The sequence below is a fragment of the Acipenser ruthenus genome, chromosome 1 (assembly GCF_902713425.1).
Source record: "Acipenser ruthenus chromosome 1, fAciRut3.2 maternal haplotype, whole genome shotgun sequence".
In the NCBI taxonomy this organism is placed as follows: domain Eukaryota; kingdom Metazoa; phylum Chordata; class Actinopteri; order Acipenseriformes; family Acipenseridae; genus Acipenser; species Acipenser ruthenus.
In genome coordinates, this window is record NC_081189.1 from 16,091,599 (window position 1) to 16,113,832 (window position 22,234).

The window sequence follows — 22,234 nt, forward strand, 5'->3', positions numbered from 1 at the left end:
CCCCGAAGTTAATGGCTAATATTCCTATTGCAGGGAACCAGGGTTATGATAATAACCTAATGTTCCCTTCTGGCAGCAATGTCCTAGGGCTGGTGCTTTGCCTGCGGCACAGCCTGTGTCTATTGTCTAGGCACAGGGCTCTTAAAGGCGGACCTGCCCCCGCAGAAAGTGGTAGCAGGCTGTCTCCGGACGGGCCCGCCTGAAGAGGCAGAAGCCTGTGGTGCTGCTTTCTTCTGCAGTTGTGGCCTTGGGTGCCACTGTGCTGCAGGCTTGCGTGGTGGGGATGGGCGCTTTGGCAAAAGGCGCACCAACTCCCTGGTGGACTCCCTTGCACGCTGCGACTGCTGTAGCATTTCGTCTACCACCAGACAAAATGTGTCGCCTGGGGTGACAGAAGCGTCCAGCAAAGCGGCCTTATCCCCACCCAACCCTCGTGCCTGGGAAAGCAAAAGCTGTCTGCGTGCAGCCACCAACGCTGCCAGGTTCCTGCCTATTGCTTGTCCACTAAGCTTGGACAGCCTGAGCAGGTTCCTTGAAATCAAGACGAGGGCTCGTGGGTCTCAGCAATGGCCCCAATAAGGTGAGCTTGGTAAGTTACAAGGATGCTGTTGTAGCTTCCCAGTCTAGCAGAGAAAGCACTAGCTGTGTAGGCTTTCTTTAGAATGACCTCAGTCACTCTGCATTGCTTGTTCGGGCATGCTGCGTCCTTGGAAAGCAGGGACAAGTTAGCAGGCTGAACAAGTGCAGCAATGGGGGCCTCTACTGGGGGGAAATGCGTAAGACCCAGCTTGTCTGCATCAGAAACACTGTAAAGTGAGTGCATTTAACGTGAAATCGCTACGGCTGTGGCTGTGTGTTCCCAGGTGGACTCATACAGGAAGTCCAGGTGGACCGTAGGAGCAGCAGGGAGAACTGTCAGCTGTTCATCACAAATAGAGCACCTGTCTGTGCTGCAGGCCAGGTCACCTGTAAAACTGCAGTTGCCCGCTACATTAAAGGCATAAGCTCGGCCGAAAGAGATAGCTGTGCCATCGGCATGTCAGACTCTGCACCATCTGATGGGAGGATCAGCCAGTCATCCACCTCCTCTGAGGCAGCGATAGAGAGCATTGTCATCTATCTCACCGGGGGGGGGGGGGGGGGGGGGGGGGGTGGGGGGGGGGGTTGAGGGGGAACTATAGGAAGACGGCAAAGAATGAGACATAGTGCTAGATATAGGGCTCTTCCTAGCTCGACTCCTACCCTCTCTCTGGACAGGACCACGAGAGGAGGGGCCAGCTTCAGTGGCGGAGCGCTGCGCAGGCGTGAGGGATCGTTCTCTAGAATGATGTGCTACTCGGTTCTCGAGAGTACGTTTCTTAAAGAGGCACAGATATCACATGAAACGATGTCTGTCAAAGTGTTCTGCGCATTCTCAGGGCCGAGGCATAAAATGCACTCCACGTGACCGTCCTTTCCAGGCAGCTTGGCCTTATAAGTTTTACATGCACAGGACCCAGACATGTTAACAATGGCGTGCAATACACTATAATGTGCACTTTGTACTGTATATTAGTACCTGCACACTGCACCTGGTGCTCGGTACTGACACTGTGGTTGCGGGGGGGGAGCCTCAGCAGCGCCATCGTTCTAGTGAGAATCTTTGGTATAGTTTTCAGTTCGGGTGTCTTAAAGGGAAACACCCATTTGTAATGGTTAATATTCCGTACTTGAAATGGAATTAGACATTTCAAAAGTCTAACATACTTTAGTACTATTATGGCTTCCGGTAGACTTTTGCAATATAATTTTGTTGTTTCTTTGACTACATGTTAAATAAAATATCTAAATTATGTTCATATAGGTTTTGTTTTTATAACGAATGTCTCAATCCTAAAATTCTAGGTGATCTAAAACTGCTGGTCATAGCTGTACATAAAATGGGGCCAGAAAGGCATGCTCCATGCACAAGTCAGATGTGTGGCTGCTATTGGACTGTAGTACACATTTATTACCATTCATTAGGCTTTGCATATAATTGTACTGTTTCGGACATTCCTCAGTAAATGAAAAACGAAAAGATGTGTAACCTGTAATTTTCATTACAGAAGGTAAATGGCCTTCCTGGTAGCAACTTGTAAACTGTACTACATCAGTTTCTGTAGACACATACTGCAGGGCAATGGAAAGTATAGCAACTTTTCTCTAGCCTGTGTATCTTTTATAAATACATTAGATATACTGTGCCTTAGATGCCATTATGTGTGCACAGCAGATCCCTGACCCTTTGGGTTGGATTTGGGATATTTAGTATGGGGAATAAAGATTTGACTAAGTGTCTTGTCTGGTGTGTGCGGTTAGGATTTTTTTCCATTGCAATTAGTCTTCAGAAGATTTGTGATGGTTTTCCGAGACATCTTTAAAAAGGTTAATAGAAGATCAATACTCTAAATGCAGCCCTTAAAAGCATGCATATCCTTTACAAAAGTTATTAGCTGGAAACAAAGACCTTATTTTTTGATTCAAGTCACTTGTGCAACAGTAATGGACGTTCTTAGGTTTCCATTTGAACATCACACACTCCAATGGTAAGAAAGATTACCAGCACTTCCTATTGTCTTGATTCCTTGATATTCATTGGAATGTCAGTGTTTTATTTCTGAACATGACACACACAAGCATTCCAAGGTACTTGAGAGGATTTGCAGCTCTCAGAGTTTCTCACCCCTCCTCCAAGATATCTTCAACAGTTTTGTTTTAATCTTAACAGTTAATGTTCACGTCTGTTTGCTGGCCTTTTTGCAAGATTTTACAATTTCACCTGTTTCAGGTGCATCCTGGCAGGACTGGGAGCTAGCTATCTCAACATCCAACCAATAATCCAGTCTCTCTTCACACACCAGATACCCATACTTGTTGCTTTTTTTCTCTCTTTCTCAAGAATGTATTTTAGTATTTTAGTACAGTATTTTGGCAATTAGAATTTGGCCATTTGTCTTTTTTACACAAGTCTTTCTCTACTTCAGGACTGGAATCAACCACAAATCACAAGTCATTCACTCTGGAGGTTTCAGAAGTCAAAACAGGAGCCTATAGCTACCAATGATATTTCAATTGGACAACATTTATTTTGATTTCTGTGTCATCATTCTTTTTTATATTGGGTGAAAACTGTATTCGGAACACTTTTTTTTTGCCCAAGCCCATTGCTCCTTCACAGTAACCTTGGGAAAAAAAAAATCTGGGAGAAGAACTCTATCTTACGTTACCAATAGGGCATACAGAAATGGTATGTTTAGAGAGTAGTTGTTAATTACAATACAGTACTGAAATCTCATCTTTAAAAGGCAGATTGTCTACTCTAAAACCCCTTTTTACAAACAATTTAATTAACATGTGTAGCGAAAACAAAATTATACTGCTATCTTCTGAAAAGAAAAGATGAAGTTACTATGACAAAACCACTGTGTTTACAAATAAACAAGCATTCCAAGGTTCTTTTTCAGACCTGATTTTTAATTGAGTAATATTTTGTGCGGACTGCATCTGTGACTCTCTGCATACTTTGCTCTGTAATACAGATGGACCACATTTTTAATTTATATTGTTATAAAAACACAATGTTCTGCCAGGCGGATTACATTATTTGAAAGGTCTAACATGTATTAATGCGTCAGAATTAAAGATTTACACTGGAACACTAGACCTGATCCAGTAAAAAAAAAAAAAAAAAACGAAAAGAAAAAATACAGACCAAGTTAGTGCGTTTTTATCAATCTATAGTGTTTTTTTTTATGGGTGTATTCAAAATTTTTTTGGCAGCAATGAATATAAAACATTTATTTCCAGAAAAAAATGGTATTGTATTACATGTTTAACTCTCTGAAAAAGCCAGCCACTTCGAGTTGCAGTTTTAATTTAAGTGCTGTTCAGTCAGGCAAGAAAAATGCATTCAGTCAGACTAAATGACATTAGCTACCTAAAATTGGTCCAGGAACCTGTAATTTAATAAACCTGAAGCGAATACCATCCATCATCTATTACTAGAATAGTGATTGAAACAAAAGGTTATTGTGTTCTGGTTAGAATGCACAATAAGTGGTCTTCCTACAAGCTGCTATTAAAAGTGGACTCCTGTGGCAAGTCACTTCAAACAGTTTAGCTGGGCTATTTCTTTCTGGGAGTCAATAACATGTCAAGTGTATAAAGCAATAACATGACTACCAAATAGCTGGTTCACAAATAGTTTGTCTTGAAAATGTAAACGGCCTGTTACGATAATTATATGCTTCAGTGTGTAATCGGCTGGTCAAGAGTACTCAATTGTGTTATGTTAGCGTCATTCGTTTTAATTAATTACAACAAATGGAAACGTTGAAAACCTCCAGTTTAATGTTTACAACAAACAGAACCTTGTTTGAGGGACTATTTCTTCTCCAAAGCAGAAGGATATACAATGTTTTTATTGTATGCGTTTTATAAGTGGGATAACACTCCAGGGCTTGTACGTTGTGTTGCATTAACATATGGCTTTGTTGGTTGAAGGCACTCAGCTTAGCTTCATGCCTCCAACCCAACTACAGCTGCCTTGTCGTGTGTTATCCCTTACTTTACAAGCTGCTGTGTTGAGTGCACGTGAGTGCAATACACAAACACTCCCTAGTAAAGGATACATTTTAGACACTCAAACTATATATGACGGAGAGTTTAGACTTTTTTTTTTTTAACTTGAAGATTTTATCCATGTATTCATATTCTTCTTACTTCTGTAGCTGAGTTTTAAGGTCTCAAATTTTGGGTTTGTAATGGGATCTATAAACTATGCTGCCACTTCTTTTCTGTAATTTATGTAACCTTTCCACGGACCACCTGAAGGAAGCACAGATTGAGAACCACTGTATTAAAGGCATGTAGCCCAAGCTGTGAATGGGTAACTTCTGCACAGCAGTGAGATTTGAATGTGACCATATCACCCCCTTGTGTACTGAGCCCTGAGAAACAAGCATTTCAGTATAAAAATAAATGGTTGTCTTGTTTAGGCTTGGCAAAGACTTTAGACCAAGACTTAAAATGCATTCCTAATACAAAACTATCCTCTGTAGCAGACATGCTAACAAACAAAAATGTGAAGAATGTCCAGGCTATCTCCAATGGCATTTTTTCAGCAGTCAAATTTCTTTATGCTGTATGTTTTGTTTGCACCGCCTAATAACATCCTTTCTATAGGTGGTAATTACTGTACAAACCTGCCGATCTGACCCATTGGTTTACCCATTTTAAACTGTAATTCAAGTACGTACTTTCAGGTTTGGGTGTAGGGATTACCAAGTACAATTTACCAACATAGAAATCCTTGCTATGTATGCTTGCAAATGATTATGCTCATAGATCTATTAAGTTTGGTAGAAAAATATGGTGTTCAGAAGTTATAAGCCCCACAAGCTGGGGTGCCAGCACCCCTATCGAGCCTTCCTGGGGGCGTTGTGGGCTAGTCGACAAAGATGAGAGGTGCCCACTTGGTGGATCCCTGGAGCCAGCATCGCCACCGTTGTGTGCTGATGAGCCAGGGAGGCCGCAATTAGGCTGCTCCCTGGAGCCAGCATTACACTTCATCCATCAACACCAGGCCAATAGGAAATCCATGTTACCTGGTAAAGGAAAAGGGCTGAAGGCTCATATATTCCAGCATTACAAAGCTGCTGTGTCTTGGTTGGTCCCCACCACTACTATCTTATTTTATCTTGGCAAAAGCGAAGTTCAATATTAACAAAGTAAATAACAGCTCCACTCATGTAATAAAAACCAGGAATTTACAGCGTGTGCGTGGTTCTCTCATTTCTGTTTGCTTTGGAATCACTGCCAACTGCACACAGTGATTTTCAAAAGTGAAAAACAAAAGATAAAATCACTTTTCCTAACTCCTCTGGCAACAGGAGACTTCAAACTGGGTTCTAAAATTTAAGGACAGATGATCAATAATCGATGCATCGATTAATTGTTGCACCCCTAGATTTTAGGCATATTCCAATGTTAACATACGTGTTTCAAAATATGCAACTGCTTACAAATCGGCCAATCCAACCAAATATATATCCCCATTGACCAATGAATCTAAAATGTAAGCACTGGTCAATTGTCCAGGCTATTGTCTGCTGTCAGCATCAAATGATGCTCACATCTTAAATCTTTGTACAGGGAGCTCCAATACTGACATTGGACAGCAAACAATATCAGAAATGTTTGGCTAGAATACTCCAGCATGTGATGGGCCATTGTCCAAAACTGTCATTTTTTTATTTTTATGAACTTTTGATACAATAATATTCATTGCAAGAGACAATATCCAATCTCAGCATGGGCCCGTTTCTGTCTTTGGGGAAAAACAAGATTCTATTCAAAAGACAGAAATGGACAAATTCCATCCATTGGCTGCCTTTGCTTGACGCTGGCTAGAGACCCAACATAAACTGTGTAATTTTATAGGCTGTACACTGGGCTAGGTAACTAGTCACATGCACTCACATGTTCTAGTTCATGCTACAGAAAAATAATAATAATATAAATTGTCCAAACTCTTATGTTGTAATCTCAAGAATGCTGTGTTGGGAATAGATCATGGTGTTAACTGTAGGCTGGTCTGATTTGTCACAATTTATAAAGGAATGTCTCCTTGCTTTCTCCATTTAGCAGCAAGAAGTCTCAGCTTAAATCAGTATCCTTAACATGCAAATATCCAACAAACAAACAAAAGCAATAATTAAAATAGACTGGACAAAGGTTTAAATGAAAAAAAAAAAAAAAAAAAAAAAAAATTGATCCTATTTAAAAGGACCTATCCTGTTCACCAATTTTATGTAATAATTAGTATTATACATATTTGTAAGAAAAACAGTGGCTACTCCATGAGTACTGTAATTATTCCACGAATGAGGATTTCCAAATAACCCACAAGCTCCCCAAGGCGTTGAGTGGGTTATTTACAGCTATCCACTAAGAATTACTTTCCTTAAATCAAGTTTGGCATAATTTGGATTTGAATGAATGCAAAATGGGTTCCAAAATGAAATCCAGTAAGAAAAAGTGACTCAGTACCACTAAATATGCAAAAGCGATTTGATGCTAGATAGCTCAACAACATTTTCTTTAGGAAAAACAATATTATTTATTATTATTATTTATTTTTTAGCAGACGCCCAGGGTGACTTACAATTGTTACGAGGTATCACATTATTTTACATACAATTACCCATTTATACAGTTGAGTTTTTACTGGAGAAATCTAGGTAAAGTACCTTGCTCAATGGTACAGCAGCAGTGTCCCCGACCTGGGATTGAACCCACGACCCTCCGGTCAAGAGTCCAGTGCCCTAACCATTACTCCACAATGCTGCTGCCAATAACCTAAACATAAGAAAATGTGGTTTTACAGATTACAGTACTACAATTACATCTGATTAATTGATGATGGTTATGACTATTATTTGAGAAGAACAAATCTACAGAAAATAGCTTATCGGACCACACTGAATAACTGACTTTGTTGACAAAGTATTTACAACAATTTCTGCTAATTTTCAAAGTCAGTTCCGCTGATGAGGTAACCTGAGTTTGTCTGTTGACTTCTAGCTCTGCAATGTCATTGGTTCAAATCCTGACACTGGTAACTTAAAAATCATTTAAAATGAGCAAAATTGCAAATTGCAAAAACTGCAAAACATTTGATAATTATCATAACCCTGGTTCCCTGAAATAGAAATGTAATCATTACCGAATAGGTATTTGCCTCCTAAAGACCCAAATCCTGAAAATTGTATACCAAAGCTCATAGGCAGTCCTGACTGTATCTGCTATCCACTTGGACAACCGCTGCTTAGACAGGGCTTGACCATGGGACTTCGAACTGGGCAGAGCGTATGGATCTGTCGCTTTCTGTCAGACAGGAAAGGAGGTGGATGGAAGCCTCCAATTCCACAGACTGGTTGCCATGGAATGCCAAGATCGTCTTCATCAAAAAAAGGCAAGATTGGTACGGAGCGTAACCTTTGTCCTGGCCTCTGTAAAAATTAAGACAGGCCTTCGCTAATCGAGAGTACCTGCATCTCACTCACCCGCTTTGCGGAGGTGATAGCGAGCAAGAAAGCCTCTTTAAATGACAAAAATGTCAGCTCAGCTGAATGCAGGGGCTCAAATGGAGGCTTCATGAGTGCATTAAGCACCACATTTAGCCTCCAGCGAGGAACAATGTCCTTCATAGGCGGCCAAAGCCGCCAAGCTCCTTTCAAAAATTGCCCCACCAGGAAGTGAGCTCCTGGGGAGACCAAGTCAATCTTAACATGGCAAGCTGAAATAGCTGCCAGACAGACCAGTATTACTGCCATGGGAGAAGTCGTGGGGTCGAACCCACAAAGCAGACACCATGTCTGAAAGATGCCCCACTTGTACTCATACTGGGAAGGCATGGACGCTGCTTTGGCATTTTGTAGGCTGTCAATAACCCTATTAGATAGACCCAGACGGCTCAAATGCTGCCGTTCTGGGGCCAGACCGAGTGCTGCAGGCTCGATGGGTCGAGATGCCACAAGGTCCCCAGTGCCTAACTCAGCAGGTTGCAGTGTGCCGGCATTCTCCATGGATGGCCACTCAGGAGCTACATCAGGATTGAAAACCAAAAACCAGAGTCCTGGGCCAATATGGGGCTACTAGGTACACCTTGGCCCGGTCCTGACTGACTTTCTCCAGACACAGTGGGAGCAGGGTGAGCGGTGGGAAGGCGTATAACACATGCCTCGGCCACTGGTGTGCCAAGACATCTATCGCCACCGGGTCCCCGCCTCCTGTTATGGAGAACCAGAGGGGATAGTAGGTTGATTCCTGGGAGGTAAAGAGATCTATGCTCTCCTGAACCTCGGGGTTAAGCCTCCACTCTGAGCTTCTGGGAACTCCCTTGAGAGGAGATCCGCCACCCAGTTCGTCACCCTGGGCAGATGTATTGCCAGCAGTGAGAGGAGGTTCGCATCTGCCCAGAGCAAAAGATTGCGGGCCACACGACGGAGTCAGCGACCTGAGGCTGCCCCAGTTATTGATGTAAGCCACCACTGTTGTGTCTGTACGGACAAGCACATGTCTCCCTCAAACCTGCAAAAAATGCTGCAAAGTCAGGTAAACTGCCTGCAGCTCTAAAACACTGATGTGGAGACCTTGCCAAGGAGGGTTGCACACACCTTGCACACACCTTGCACACCCCGGCCATTCCACACAGCGCCCTAGCCCAGGCTGGACATGTCAGTGGAAACGGCCTCCCTTTTGGTGACACTACCGGCTGTTTCCACCAAGAGAGTGCCTTTATAGAGTGGTGGGACACTGTCAACAGGCGGTCGCGGTTCAACGTGGGCTGAAAAACCCTGCTGTTGAACCAGGCCTGCAGAGGGCGCATGCGCAGGAGACCCATTGGAAACATCTGGGAAGCTGCTGCCATCAGGCCCATAAGTTTCTGGAACGTTACTACAGTGAGAGCTCTGTTAAACTCCAAACAGACGGCTATTCTGTGCACTCTGCCATCCGACAGAGTGGCCAGCATGGCCCCGTAGTCCAAGCACACTCCTAAATAGGAGGCTGTCTGGGACTGCGTGAGCTGGTTCTTCGCATGATTCATTGTAAGGCCCAACCGTTGAAGGTGGTCGGTGACAAGTTCCATGTGGGCCTCTGCCTGTGCTGGAGTCTGGGCACAAATTAGCCAGTCGAGAAGGCATGCAGAGCTAGGGAGAGGCCAAACTGCAAGACACGGAACTCGTATGCTGTTCCCTGAAAGGCGAACCGCAGGTACTTCCTGTGCGTTGGTTTTATGGGGATGTGGAAATAGGTGTCCTCGAGGTCCACCGTGGTCAACCAGTCGCTTGGCCTGATTGACTGCAACAGCTGTTGCATTGTCAACATTTTGAAACTCCATCGGCTCAGATACAGGTTTACCTGTCTGAGGTTGAGGATCGGTCTGAGGCAAACATCCCAATTTGGCATTAGGAAGTACCTGGAGTATAACCCTTCCTCCAACTGGAGTGGGTCTATCATGCGACTAGCCCATTTTTGCAGCTGAGCTGCTACCTCCTGAGACACCACAGCAGCGTCCTGTGGGTCTGTGACTAATATTGTAGTCACGCGCTGAAAGGCACTATGCTTAACCTGCAACGAACAGCTGGTCTGTACAGTAGTAAGCACCCAGATGTCTGTGGTGCACTGATGCCAATAGTCCAGATGGCTCCCTGAGAAGGGCCCTGAGACTGGGCCTGTGGCAGCAAATTCCTAGGTCTGCTGCTTATCCTGTGCTTGGCCTGCAGCTTCTGTTTCTGCACAGGGTGGCGGAACCTATTAAAGCCTCAGCGATGAGTCCCCATGGGCCGGTCCCGAACATCATCTCCCGCAGCGACTGCTGGGGCCTAGGGTGCCAGTTTGCCGCTCGTCTTTGTACTGGAGGTGGTCGCTTGGGAAGCAGACGAACCAGCTCGTTGACGATAGGCTCATCGTCAAAAATCGGTTGCCTTGTTTCCCCTACTTTAGGCCAGGGTACTTGAAAGATTGTAGTGGCCATCTTGATTAATGGTATAAGCTCTGCCGACAGGGAGAACTTAACCACAGAGTCCTCAGGACAGGAACGCCAGCTCCTGTTCACCCACCTCCTCAGAGGCGGTGATGGACAGAATGTCCTCCAGTGGCCAGTCTGTGCTTTCAGCCACATGGGGCCCCAAGGGGACAGGCGGCACCACAAGTTCCCGCAGTAATTCAGCAAGAACAGATCCTTGGTGGAAAACAGCTGCCTAGATCTTTTCCATCTGCTCCAAGTCTGCTGATTGCCTGGAACGGCGACTCTTCCTCTTCTTCCGCAGCGCTCGAGGAAGACTGCGAGGACAGTTTCCTGCCTGAACTACTTTCCCAGATGCGTCGTCAGCTCTCCCTTGGCGCAGAGCCATGGGGTGAGGACGCAGCCACCTCTCTTAGACAGCGTGACGGGGAAAGAGCGCTAAGCAGGAGTAAGGGACGCAGAGCGTGCCTTAGAGCTGCGGGACAACCTTTTCTTAAGCGTGCGCTTGGAGAAAGGGGCACAAAACTCGCAGAAGCTGCGATTAGCCAGTGCCTCCTTGGCGTGCTGTGGCCCCAGGCATCAATCTTCTTATAGATCTGCTCGACGCAAGCAGGACCAGTTTGGTACCGGACTGGTGACCTCGGCACCAGTCAGTAGTGAGCTGGAACTCGGTCAGTTCAGTACCAGTTTGGTGCATTTAACACCAGGCTGGTACTGGTTCAGGACCGGTTCAGTTACTGGTTCAAACCTGGTCGGCACCAGGCTGTTTCGGTGGCTTTGGCACCGTGTAGGACCGGGTGGGTACTTGTGTTGTTAGCATCGGGTCAGTACAGGGGCAGCACTGGGTCGGTACTGGTACCGGTGCGGTAACCTCGGTACCGAGTCGGGAGCGTAGCGGGTCGGTGACCTCGGTACCAGTTCAGCACGGGTCCTCTGGTTCGCAGTCACCGCGGGTGGCAATGTATAAGGATGCCCACCTGTAAAAGCCACTAGCAAAACCACTCAGTCAGTACCCACATGAGACTGAGGGAATCCTGCTTGTCAGAATGGACAGCTTTTTAGCAATGGTGATGCTAAAAAGCTGTCACCAAAACGGCATCAAGGCACTGTGGTTGAAATTGCAAGCATCAACAACTGAAGCGAGTATATCGGCCCTGCGCAGTGCTGCTCTTGCTGCGTGTGTGCTGAGCACCACGTTGCAGACAGGCCTGCGTGCAGTATCTGTAAAAAACAGAAAAAAAAACACAAAGAGAAAATACTCTCAACAAAAAACAATAATGAAACAATTACATAAATAATATAAAACAACTTGTTTGGTGCCAAATAGCAAAAACGAGAAATAAAATAAGCCCCAGCCGGGGCTATGCAGCCTGGGGGTAGAGCACAAAGTCAGCCAACTTATGTTGCTAGATCTCTGGGAAGAATCGACTTGCACACAAATATGTGTAATTAGATAAAACCTATTAAATATCACATATAATGTGTGTCAAACACAAAAGAAAATTCAAAATACATACAGAAGCAACTATGTACTTATCTCAACAATGCTGTCCGATCACGTCAGTCTTAAAAGGGAAAATGGATCTGAGATCTGTGAACGCAGTCCTTTTGTGCCCTCGGGGGCGGGGCAACGACAGCGTCACACGCTCAAAGAGCAGCTTTGGTATACTATTTTAAGGATTCGGGTCTTTAGGAGGTAAATGCCCATTTGGTAATGGCTACAATTCATAATCCGTGAAAAACATGCTGTTCAAGCTTCTGAAAACCCTTGAAACCTACCCAGTCAAAGCTTTCATCAGCTACAGTAGAATGGCTGCAAAGATTATTTAGGATGGTTGTCGTATGCAGTCCTGAGCTGCAGACACTTGAAGCATAATTCTGCCATGACAGGCAGACAGTTTTAAAAGACATTTCAGTGTATTTCGTTTCCAGACATCCTTTTATTTCCCCTAAATTTCCTCAAATCTTATGTCACATTGTAACAGAATTTAAACAGTTTAAAACACATTTTCATTTTCATAGTGATAAATCACCATGTTTTTGCATCAACATGTTTCAAATGCTATGTAGTCTGCGGTTTGTCTGTCATCAGCTTTTCATTTCTTTGTACTTTCCTTCTTAATTAAAAGCTTATGGATTATAAATGTTGGCTTAAAAAATTATTAAGTCATTTGTTGTTATTAACAGGGTGCTCTGAATTGAGTAAGTGTTGGATGCGCAGCTCAGTGATATTTAGACAACGGAGCTTGACTGGTATTTGATTAACAGGAGATGACCAGTGTTGTTTCGCTGAGTAATCCTTCTTTGTAATTCAAAAAAAAAAAAAAAAGTTCTCTCATGTTTCAATATTTACTTGAGTAATAGCTCCCAGCCATTCCCAAATGTTACCTATGTGGTTGTTAATTGGGAGTGTGACGGGGTGCCCCGTCCTTTATAAGATGTGCGCTATATTATTTGTATTATTATTGTTTTCATTATAATTATTGTTATTTTTCTTCTGTACAGATATAGGTGTATTTGATTAATTATTATGATTGTACTATTGTTTGTTTTTGATCGGCAGGGAGGGGGTGAAATTCCTCCCTGCCAAATACATGTGAGAATGTGGCTGGAGCCTTAATTAGCTCATTGTTAATTACTGATTAATTGGGCTCCAGCCACAGACTATAAAAGCCAGAAGGAATCCTTTATCTGGGTGGAGTGGTTTGGTTTGGAGAGAAACAGAGAGTAAGTGTTACCTGTAATAGTGTATATATAGGTACTTGTTTAATTTGATTTATTTGTTCCTGTGTTGTGTTTAATAAAAAACAGGGCACAGCCTCTCAGTTTTTGCCCCGCATTCCTGCCGTTTGTGTATTGCTTCCTGGTACCTGACATCACACACATCGCCACATCAGCCATCCTGCCACAGGGAGTAAGACTTATTTTAATGAACTCTTGTTGGCCAGAATGCACATCAAAATGAGGTGTTTACAAAACGTGGCAGAAATCCAAATGTAACGCAAGGTAAAATACTATTTTTTATTGAACAAAAGTAAATGGACAATTCTTGCTTATAGCCTCAAAAAAAAAAAAAAAAGTACAGGGACTGTTTTGAAATGGTGAATGGATAAATTCACGAAAATATTAATTGCAGTATTTTTTCACTAGGCTCGGACTCATCACACTCAAGGTGTGCATCGATTTAGCTTCTTACATGAAGTTATTGTTAATTCCACACTTTCTTCATATTCAAAACAGCCATTTTCCAACCCCAAAAACAAAAGAAGATGCTTACTTTCTATTTCCTTTTCCACTTCCTTTTCATGAGATTCTTCTTTCCTCTGTTTGGCTGCCAGAAGTTCCTTTTTCAGTTGACGTGCCTCTTTTCGCAATTCATCGCTGCAAAGAAAACAATGCTTACATGAGCAAGTAATTTGCCATGTAATAAAACCACTGGGGAATATAACTGGGCCTAAAATCTAGTGTGTAGTAAATCTCTGCTGTAAACAACAGGAATGCACTTACAAAGACCACCTTCTATTAGCCAGAAAAGCTTGGCATAAACTGGAAGTCTATTAAACCCTTAAAAACTCAGTTTAACCTCAGTGCCTATGAAAACAACAGAACAAAACAAATGGCTTCTTTAAGGGCAGCAGTGTGGAGTAGTAGTTAGGGCTCTGGACTCTTGACCGGAGGGTCGTGGGTTCAATCCCAGGTGGGGGACACTGCTGCTGTACCCTTGGGAAAGTATCTTGTAACAATTGTAAGTCGCCCTGGATAAGGGCGTCTGCTAAGAAATAAATAATAATAATTTAACTAAAAAGAGAAAAGAAAATACAAGGAGTGGAATTACACAGCAATGTAAACAGGTCTGTTGGCCCCATGTCTTGCCATTCTCAATCACACTTCTGAGTACTGTACAATGCTTTTTGACAGTTTCATGACTAACACCTCCAGGACGATCTAAAACTACTATTAACTGATTGTATAAGCAAACATTAGTAGTAACAGGGGCAAGGCACAGACTAATCCTTTAAACTTAAGGTATTATTTACATTTTTAGTAAATTAGCAAATAAGTGGTCCTGCTTTCTTAATACATGAACCTGACATTTAAATGCAGCAGTCTAGCAAAGTTAAAAAAGCACCATCACCATAGTCGGCAAGGTATTAGTGGATTAGAAAAATCGTGTTGTGTAATTTATACAATTATTCTACTTTGTGGTCAAGCATGTACTTGTTGGGATGTATGAAAAAATAAACATAAAGTTAACTGTTTAGAAGCATTTCAGACAAACTTTCCCTGGCAAAAAAATTAGTTTTTTTTTTCTTTTGATTTTAGGGAACCGTTAGTGTATCTTGAAGAATTTCGTGAACTAGTTGATTGATTGTGTTCACTGTTAAATAAAATCAAAATCCTACAAGTTATATTCTACTTTTTTGTGTGTATTTTGTGTGATGGGGAAATAGATTTTTAAGAAGGACAAGTAGATTTTTCTAGCATTTTGTCCGTTGGACAAGAAGTTTCTTTCAACAATTGCACATCCCCGAATAGACAAGGGGTTAATTTGATCCGCATAAGCCACCCCTGGATTTTATTAAAGCATTTACAGCACTACTGAACCCCTCTGGATTGCAACAGCCACCTGTTTTCAGGGTAATCCTGATATACAGTAACCATGCATAAGTGGTTAAGCCTGGCAATCCAGGTTGATTCCCCATTGCTGTAAATTGGTCAGGAAATATTCAGCTGTGCCTTATCCTGACAGGTCATACAGTATGCCAATCTCTAAAGGCTGGTTTATACTTCAGTCTTGCAACCAACAGGATACGGTGGCCAGTTAGAGTTGACAATCATGTAACTGGCGATCTGTCTCCTGTGGATCGCCAGACAGTTGCGTGACTAGAATGACTAGAAATCACTCTCAACAACGATTGCACAACTGAAGTATGAACCAGCCTGTAGTCCAGGTAGCTACAGTGAAGCCTTTAATTACAAACGCCAAAGGGACGGAATAAAAAGGGTCTTATGAGAGGAGCTCCTAATAGGCTGGATCTACAGACAGTCTCCATGTTTAATTTTTTGTTACGGTTTCATTAATAATTAAATACAATATCACACGTTATTCGTATAGCTTTATAAATCTTTCATTTGAATCCAGTAGTGCTTTAACAATTTTTGCTTAGTTTAAATTGCATTCATTTCTGTGTATATTTTTATCGGGGTCCCATCAAGAATGCCTTAAAGTGCTCTGGTTGGCGCAGATAAGAACAGAGATTTATTCCGTCAGTACAATTAAATCTATATTTATAGAATGTGAGTTTCTTGGTCCACTGACAATCATCCCTGGTCTGGCTGTTTACCTAATGAAGGATTTAGGAAATGAATCAAAAGTCTCATGATAACACTGCCATCAAGAATGCATACTCCAACATATAGTGTACATCCTCCCCTCCAACGACTACATTACAAATTATATATATATATATATATATATATATATATATATATATATATATATATATATATATATATATACACACACACACACACACACACACACACACTTACTTTCAAGATGTTGAAATCCATCTCTATCTGAGATTGAAGCACAGACAGTGTTTAAACAAACCAACAGCCAAACATATGCCCACTACATCATTGTTTATAGAAACATGGTTGCAGCCATGCTGTTAGTTAATAACCAACGTTGCCTGACATCTGATAAGAATTTATAACAGATGGTAATAATTGCAAAATGCACAGCATGCTCTTCAAGTGCTCAGCTCAAGTGCTTTAATCAAGAAAGTATTGGATCAGCTTGTGATAAAACCATAGCACTCTTGTTGATGAGATCACCAAGTGCCCTAGGATACAATACAATTAGAACATTGGCTATATTACACTCTACCTGTAAATGCTGAACTATAGTGGAATAGGACAGTTTCAAATATCAGTGAAGCTGGTAGAAACGTTGTCATTAATTGGGATCCAATACAGCGGCTAACATTTCCCACTTGTATCCAGATTTCCGCCAACCATAAACCACAAGTTTATTACTCGCTTTTATGACTGTGTATTATTAACCTATAGCAGGCAGAATAAGCATTAAATGTAAATAATTACCACCAATATCTGGCACAAAAAGACCACTTAGCATTTTAGCACCTCTCTCATCTAAGGCAGCCTTCAACTATTCCCAGAATTCCCATAAAAAATGTGTACAAAAATGACAGGTCTAAACCTGAAAGACAGCCAGTGGAGCAAATAGCTTGTTTTTACCCAGCCTTGCTGCAGCACCATGTGTGAACCTTCACAAGTATTCTTTCAATTGCATATCAAACTGTAGCATGACTGTCTTCCACAATGCTATCACGTTGGGTGTGCTGTGCATTTATTTTATTGATGAGGTAGGTACACAGAACTGCACACCAAAGCTCACCAGATTGTTGTATCTTTTTGTGAGATAATACAGTAAATTGTAATTAAGGCTGTAAATCTGCCTTTTAACAGATTAAATGTAAAACTTCTGGTGAATTGTCATCTACCATTTAAAGCAAGTATTTGTAGTCATCTTTATATTTTACGTTTAAATGTATCTGACATCTTTACTTAGATTTTTACAAACAGTATTCAATTACAGTGGTTTACAAAGCATCAAGACCGTTAAACAATAACACACACACACACACAAACACTGCGAGATTCTCCTATTACACCTTTACAGCCTTAATTGTAATACACAGTTTGGAAGCAAACTGATGAAAAATACCTGCCAGAATTTACATTTCCTGCTTTACCTTTTATTTATTTTACTTTGTTTGTCTGAAGATGTCCTAGTAGACATGATACAATCAAAAAAGCCATCCTCAGACTGAGATACTGCACACTATCTTGGGTTCAGCTGGGGGGCATACTAGCCTGAATTCTAACAGGTTCCAAAGCGCATGTTTCTGTGGAGGCCTTAACTATTAAAACGTCTCTAAAGAAAATAGGATAGCACCTGCCTGGATATGGGCAGTCTAGTTTAGACAGAATGCACATTGCTGCCACAGGAACCCTAATGAACATCTGTGTAAAAGGAAACCTATTAGCAGAATGCTCTCTGAAATCTGTTAACACTTCTGCTCCATCCTGATCAAAGTTCATGAACATCAAATGACTACCGTTTAACACCCCAGACTTCATCTGCAGATTTGGAATGAAGTACTACCCTTCTCGCCTCACCAGACACAGACTAGACTAGGGCAGGATGCATGGACTTTCTCAAGCATGCATTACTCACCGGGAGGACCACAGCCTTCAAAGAAAATTGAGAATTACCCACAGCACTCCTGTCCTTGACACTTTTGTGACTAGTTAGCTCAACTGCTTATATCTGAAACGCCTGATATTGTGTATTATTTTATGCCATTTGCAAGACTCCTTAGAAATAGCATCTGCTGGGTTAGAAAGGGACTACTGAAGCTGCCAGCTGACTGTGACATAGGACTAACTGATTTCAGATGGAAAAGTGTTTTACGCTTCATAAATCAAGCCCTTAAAATGCACATTTTTTGATAGCCTCTGAAATATGCTTTTTACAAAGAATATGCATAAGTAGAATAAATACCGGTACATCCAATGTATCAAGTAGGATCACGCTTTAGCCAGTTTTATTGCTCCACTGAACTGAGGCACAAAGATACGACTGACATACCCAAAGGCACATTGTATTTAGCAAGTTATCTCATTTCTTGTAATCAAAGCAAAATTTCATACCTGAAAATTCCTCACTGTAGCTATTGGCTAGAAAAAATAAAGAACAAAATAAAAAAATTTAAAAAATAAAGGAATAAAGGAAATTGTAATTTTTGCATATTTTATCCAAGCTATGAAATAGAAAAAAAAAATCACCTACATAATACATATGCTGGATTTACTTCGATTCAGATTTATGCCAAACTACAGTGCTTTTTATGCTTCTTAGATAGTTATGGTTCCTTCTGCTATACATTGTATTGCTCATATCTGATGCTGACAGAAGTCCAAGTCTGTACACTATTTATTTTTGTATGTACAGTAACCACATCACAAAAACATAACATTGTTTTCTTATGAGTTTACTAATACTATTTCAGGTCTACGGTAATAATGTTTTTATTTTCGTTCATTTTATACATTCTTCCTCCAAATTCTGTTTTTGTAATAAAATCATATGAAGAAAATCTACACCTGAAATAGTATTAGTAAACTCATAAGAAAACAATGTTATGTTTTTGTGACGTGGTTACTGTACATACAAAAATAAATAGTGTACAGACTTGGGCTTCTGTCAGCATCAGCACTTGCTAAAGATGTACAGTCTGAGATACACTAATAAGAATGTCATATTACCTGCAATGAATCACTCATATAATGGATCTTCATTATAAATAAGAGAGGAAGTCAACTATCTTTATAGATTTACCATAAAAGCATTCCCTCTATACCAAGTGATCCCTCTCCTTTTCCAGCTCTCTATTACAACCACAGAGGGGACTGAGGGACTTCTCTTCAGAAATTTTCATGAACAATTTCTGCCAGCATAAAACTGACAGGGATCATCCAAATAGTACTTCTGTAATGTTGGCACCCAGTTCCTATGTGAGCACCATAAATGCATGAACAAGATTTTCTACCGATATAATTAGACAGAATTCATTTTGGAGGAAAAATACATTAATCCATCTCTTTACGACATGTTGCTTTGTTGTCATTATTTATTTTTTTAATTTAACACAAACTTACTGAGCATCACCTCCATTATCAGTGTATATATATTTTTATTAAAAATCTTCAACTGAAAAACATTTTGTGACTCCTAAAAAAAATATTTCAGAAATGTAAGAACTTACCTTCTACGTCTTTTTTTTTTTTTTTTTTTTTTTTTTTTTAATTATTATTATTATTATTATTTGAAAGCGCCACCTCTGCATTACACATTGAGTGCCAGCAATTCTCACATGATTCAGGTCAGGTCTGAGTAGCTACTGGTCGGGTGTGTTCCACAGTATAGGCTTCTAGACAGTGTCGCAGATTGTATCCTAGGGGGGGCAGATTGTATCCTAGGGGGGCGTTAGAAGTTTCAGGATTTTTTAAAATGTTTTATTACAACACACATCTTAACCTAACAGGTGGAGAATTTATTTTGGCTTTATTGGCGTTTTGATTGGATTGCCAATAATACTTCCACCAATCAGATTTTTGCATACAGTGCTTGTAGCTATCCCGTCCTCTAGCAAACTGGTATATGGAACAGGTTAAAGAAGCACTGGACAAGGGAAGAAATGTGTAAGATGTCAAAGTGGATATGAGAACGGCAGTGAGGAAGCAAATTTGCTTAAAAACATTAAAAGTAGACCAGACATTGCCATCAATGGAATTGATGCTATCAGAAACACAGAGGTAGTGTAAACTGTGTCTACTACAGTAGGACTGTTCTTTCCTTATTTTCTTTCATTTTGGTGTTATTTTTTTACAAGGGTTAACAGCAACAATTGTTTGCGCCAAACTTGATAGAAAGTCTGTAACAAAATGGTTGGTTGTTATTGTTGATACGTTGTAGATAAGACAATTATTTAACACACCCACCGTGCAAGTATCGCAAAGTCCATAAACAAAACAAAACGTTCAAATAAATTAGTTCTGCACCATATAAAACTGAGCTGATTTTACCAGTGCTTGCTAGTCTATTAACCAGTTTAAAATTATTTCTAAGCAAATTAAAAAATTTACATTTTGGCTTTAATTGTTAAAAGTTTTCACACATGGCAATACTGTCCTACATGATACTGTGATCATTCCACTGTATTATGTTGTGAACCAAAGCTAAGTTTTAAAACTGGGAGATCGCAAATGCTTAACGTAAAAGTTTACCTGTACCTTAAAATTAAGGGCCATATAAGAATGATACATACTGTAACTGATTTTTAGAAGGCCTTCTTTGTTGTTCTCCAAGCTGCTGCAGTGGCATTTTAAAAGTATAAATGCAAAACTGTGTGGCATTTTTCTTTATGAATGTGCCAAGTGAAAAACAGCAATTGAAAAACCGTCAAAATCTAAATCTAATACCAGCCAAAATTTCCCATTATACGGTATATATTAACTTAAAACAAATCTTTCTGCTGACACCTCCAGGCATGTCAAAGTTTGTAGATGGCGCTGTGCATCTGACTGGTGCCTTTTAAGCCTGTATAATTTTGGATGAAGTCTGCTGCCATCTGGTAATGTATGTTTTGTATCGGCTTAATACGTGGTGTGCACGGTAGTAAGCGTTGGTCACAATCGGTAAACTGTAATTTTCCTTGTTAAGTTGACTCTTATTACAATGGCTAGGTGGCTGGTTTGTGCAAAAGAATAGTATCACAGACAAGAAGGGGGGAAAGGTCCAAAATGTTTGAGAAGCACTGGTCTAGCAGACTTTCATAAATATCCAGCTTCTTTGAAAAGGCCAGTTGTTATAGCTTTGGGAATTGTGTGCTGTCTCCATCAGCGGGAACCTCTGTATGGCAGCTTAAATGGATCCGAGGTTACGGACACATTTGGCATGCAGTGTTTTGTTAATATCAATTCAGTACCTCAAATGGTCTTAGAAGAGTGTTTTATTGGACTAAAATGTGAAGATACTATCTCAAAGAGTTTGGTATTTATCATTCAGAAACTCATATGGCTGTCATATTAGGTCACCAGTCAAATATTTTGTTAATCAATAACCCTGAACATATTTATTTATTAAACTTAGCTCCCCATATTTTTATATGTCTGTGTATTTTTTTTACTTGACAATTGCAGTGGTTTATACAAGCATACCCTTAGCGCGACGGCCAAATCGTGAAAAGGCTTCTTAATTGTACACTTGTAAGCATTATTCCTCAAGTTCAATTAAGTATAGTTAATGCCTATTTAGTATTGGCAAAGGCAATCTTGGCCCTTCCAGTCTTTGTTCCAGCTATTTTCTTAAACCGATAAAATGAACTGAAACAAACCTCTGACAAGATCCTAAAGTAACTAATAATTTAATGATAGTGGAGTTGCCTACCTGTGGTCTACCACATTAATGCAAGGATTAGACTTATTTTTCAACACTAGTTTGGAAGGCAACAACATTCTTCGATATGAAAACTAAAAAAGAAAGAAAGGCACAAGACCTTTAAAGAAATCCAGGATATGCCAGTCAACACCTTTTGGAGAAGGTGACACGTTGCTTGCTTAGTGTAAACCACTGTTCCTATCTGCTTGAAAACAGCATCCGTAAGGATTAGAGATTTTAACAAGTGTTGAAAAATTCAGCTTTACTTGTCTGCTCATTAGACGCTCATTACTCATGGTAAGTGATCTGAACAAAAGCAAACTATTACAGGACTTGTATGCACAGTACTGTGTTGCTAACATTACTAACAGCTTTTATAACCAAACCATGGTTAATTTAAGTAATTTAGGGTGTACCCAAAAAATGTGTCTTATTTATTTTCAAGTCACAACAATGGCCCAACAATGGCCCAAACATCTTGGATGTTGCTTCTCTCTCTTCATGTAATCCCAGACAGACTCGATGATGTTGAGATCAGGGCTCTGTGGGGGGCCATACCATCACTTCCAGGACTCCTTGTTCTTCTTTACGCTGAAGATAGTTCTTAATGACTTTCGCTGTATGTTTGGGGTCGTTGTCATGCTGCAGAA

General features: G+C 40.9%; 1 protein-coding gene across 2 annotated transcripts in view; it reads right to left on the reverse strand.

Moving 5' to 3' along the window:
- The window catches only part of LOC117404007 (spliceosome-associated protein CWC27 homolog), an 88,349-nt gene that overhangs the window by 18,428 nt on the left and 47,687 nt on the right, over positions 1–22,234 (reverse strand). For both annotated transcript variants that reach the window (XM_059009934.1, XM_059009898.1), the window contains one exon: positions 13,830–13,933. In XM_059009934.1, coding sequence (XP_058865917.1) covers positions 13,830–13,933 — 104 coding nt within the window. The remainder of the gene's footprint in view (positions 1–13,829; positions 13,934–22,234) is intronic.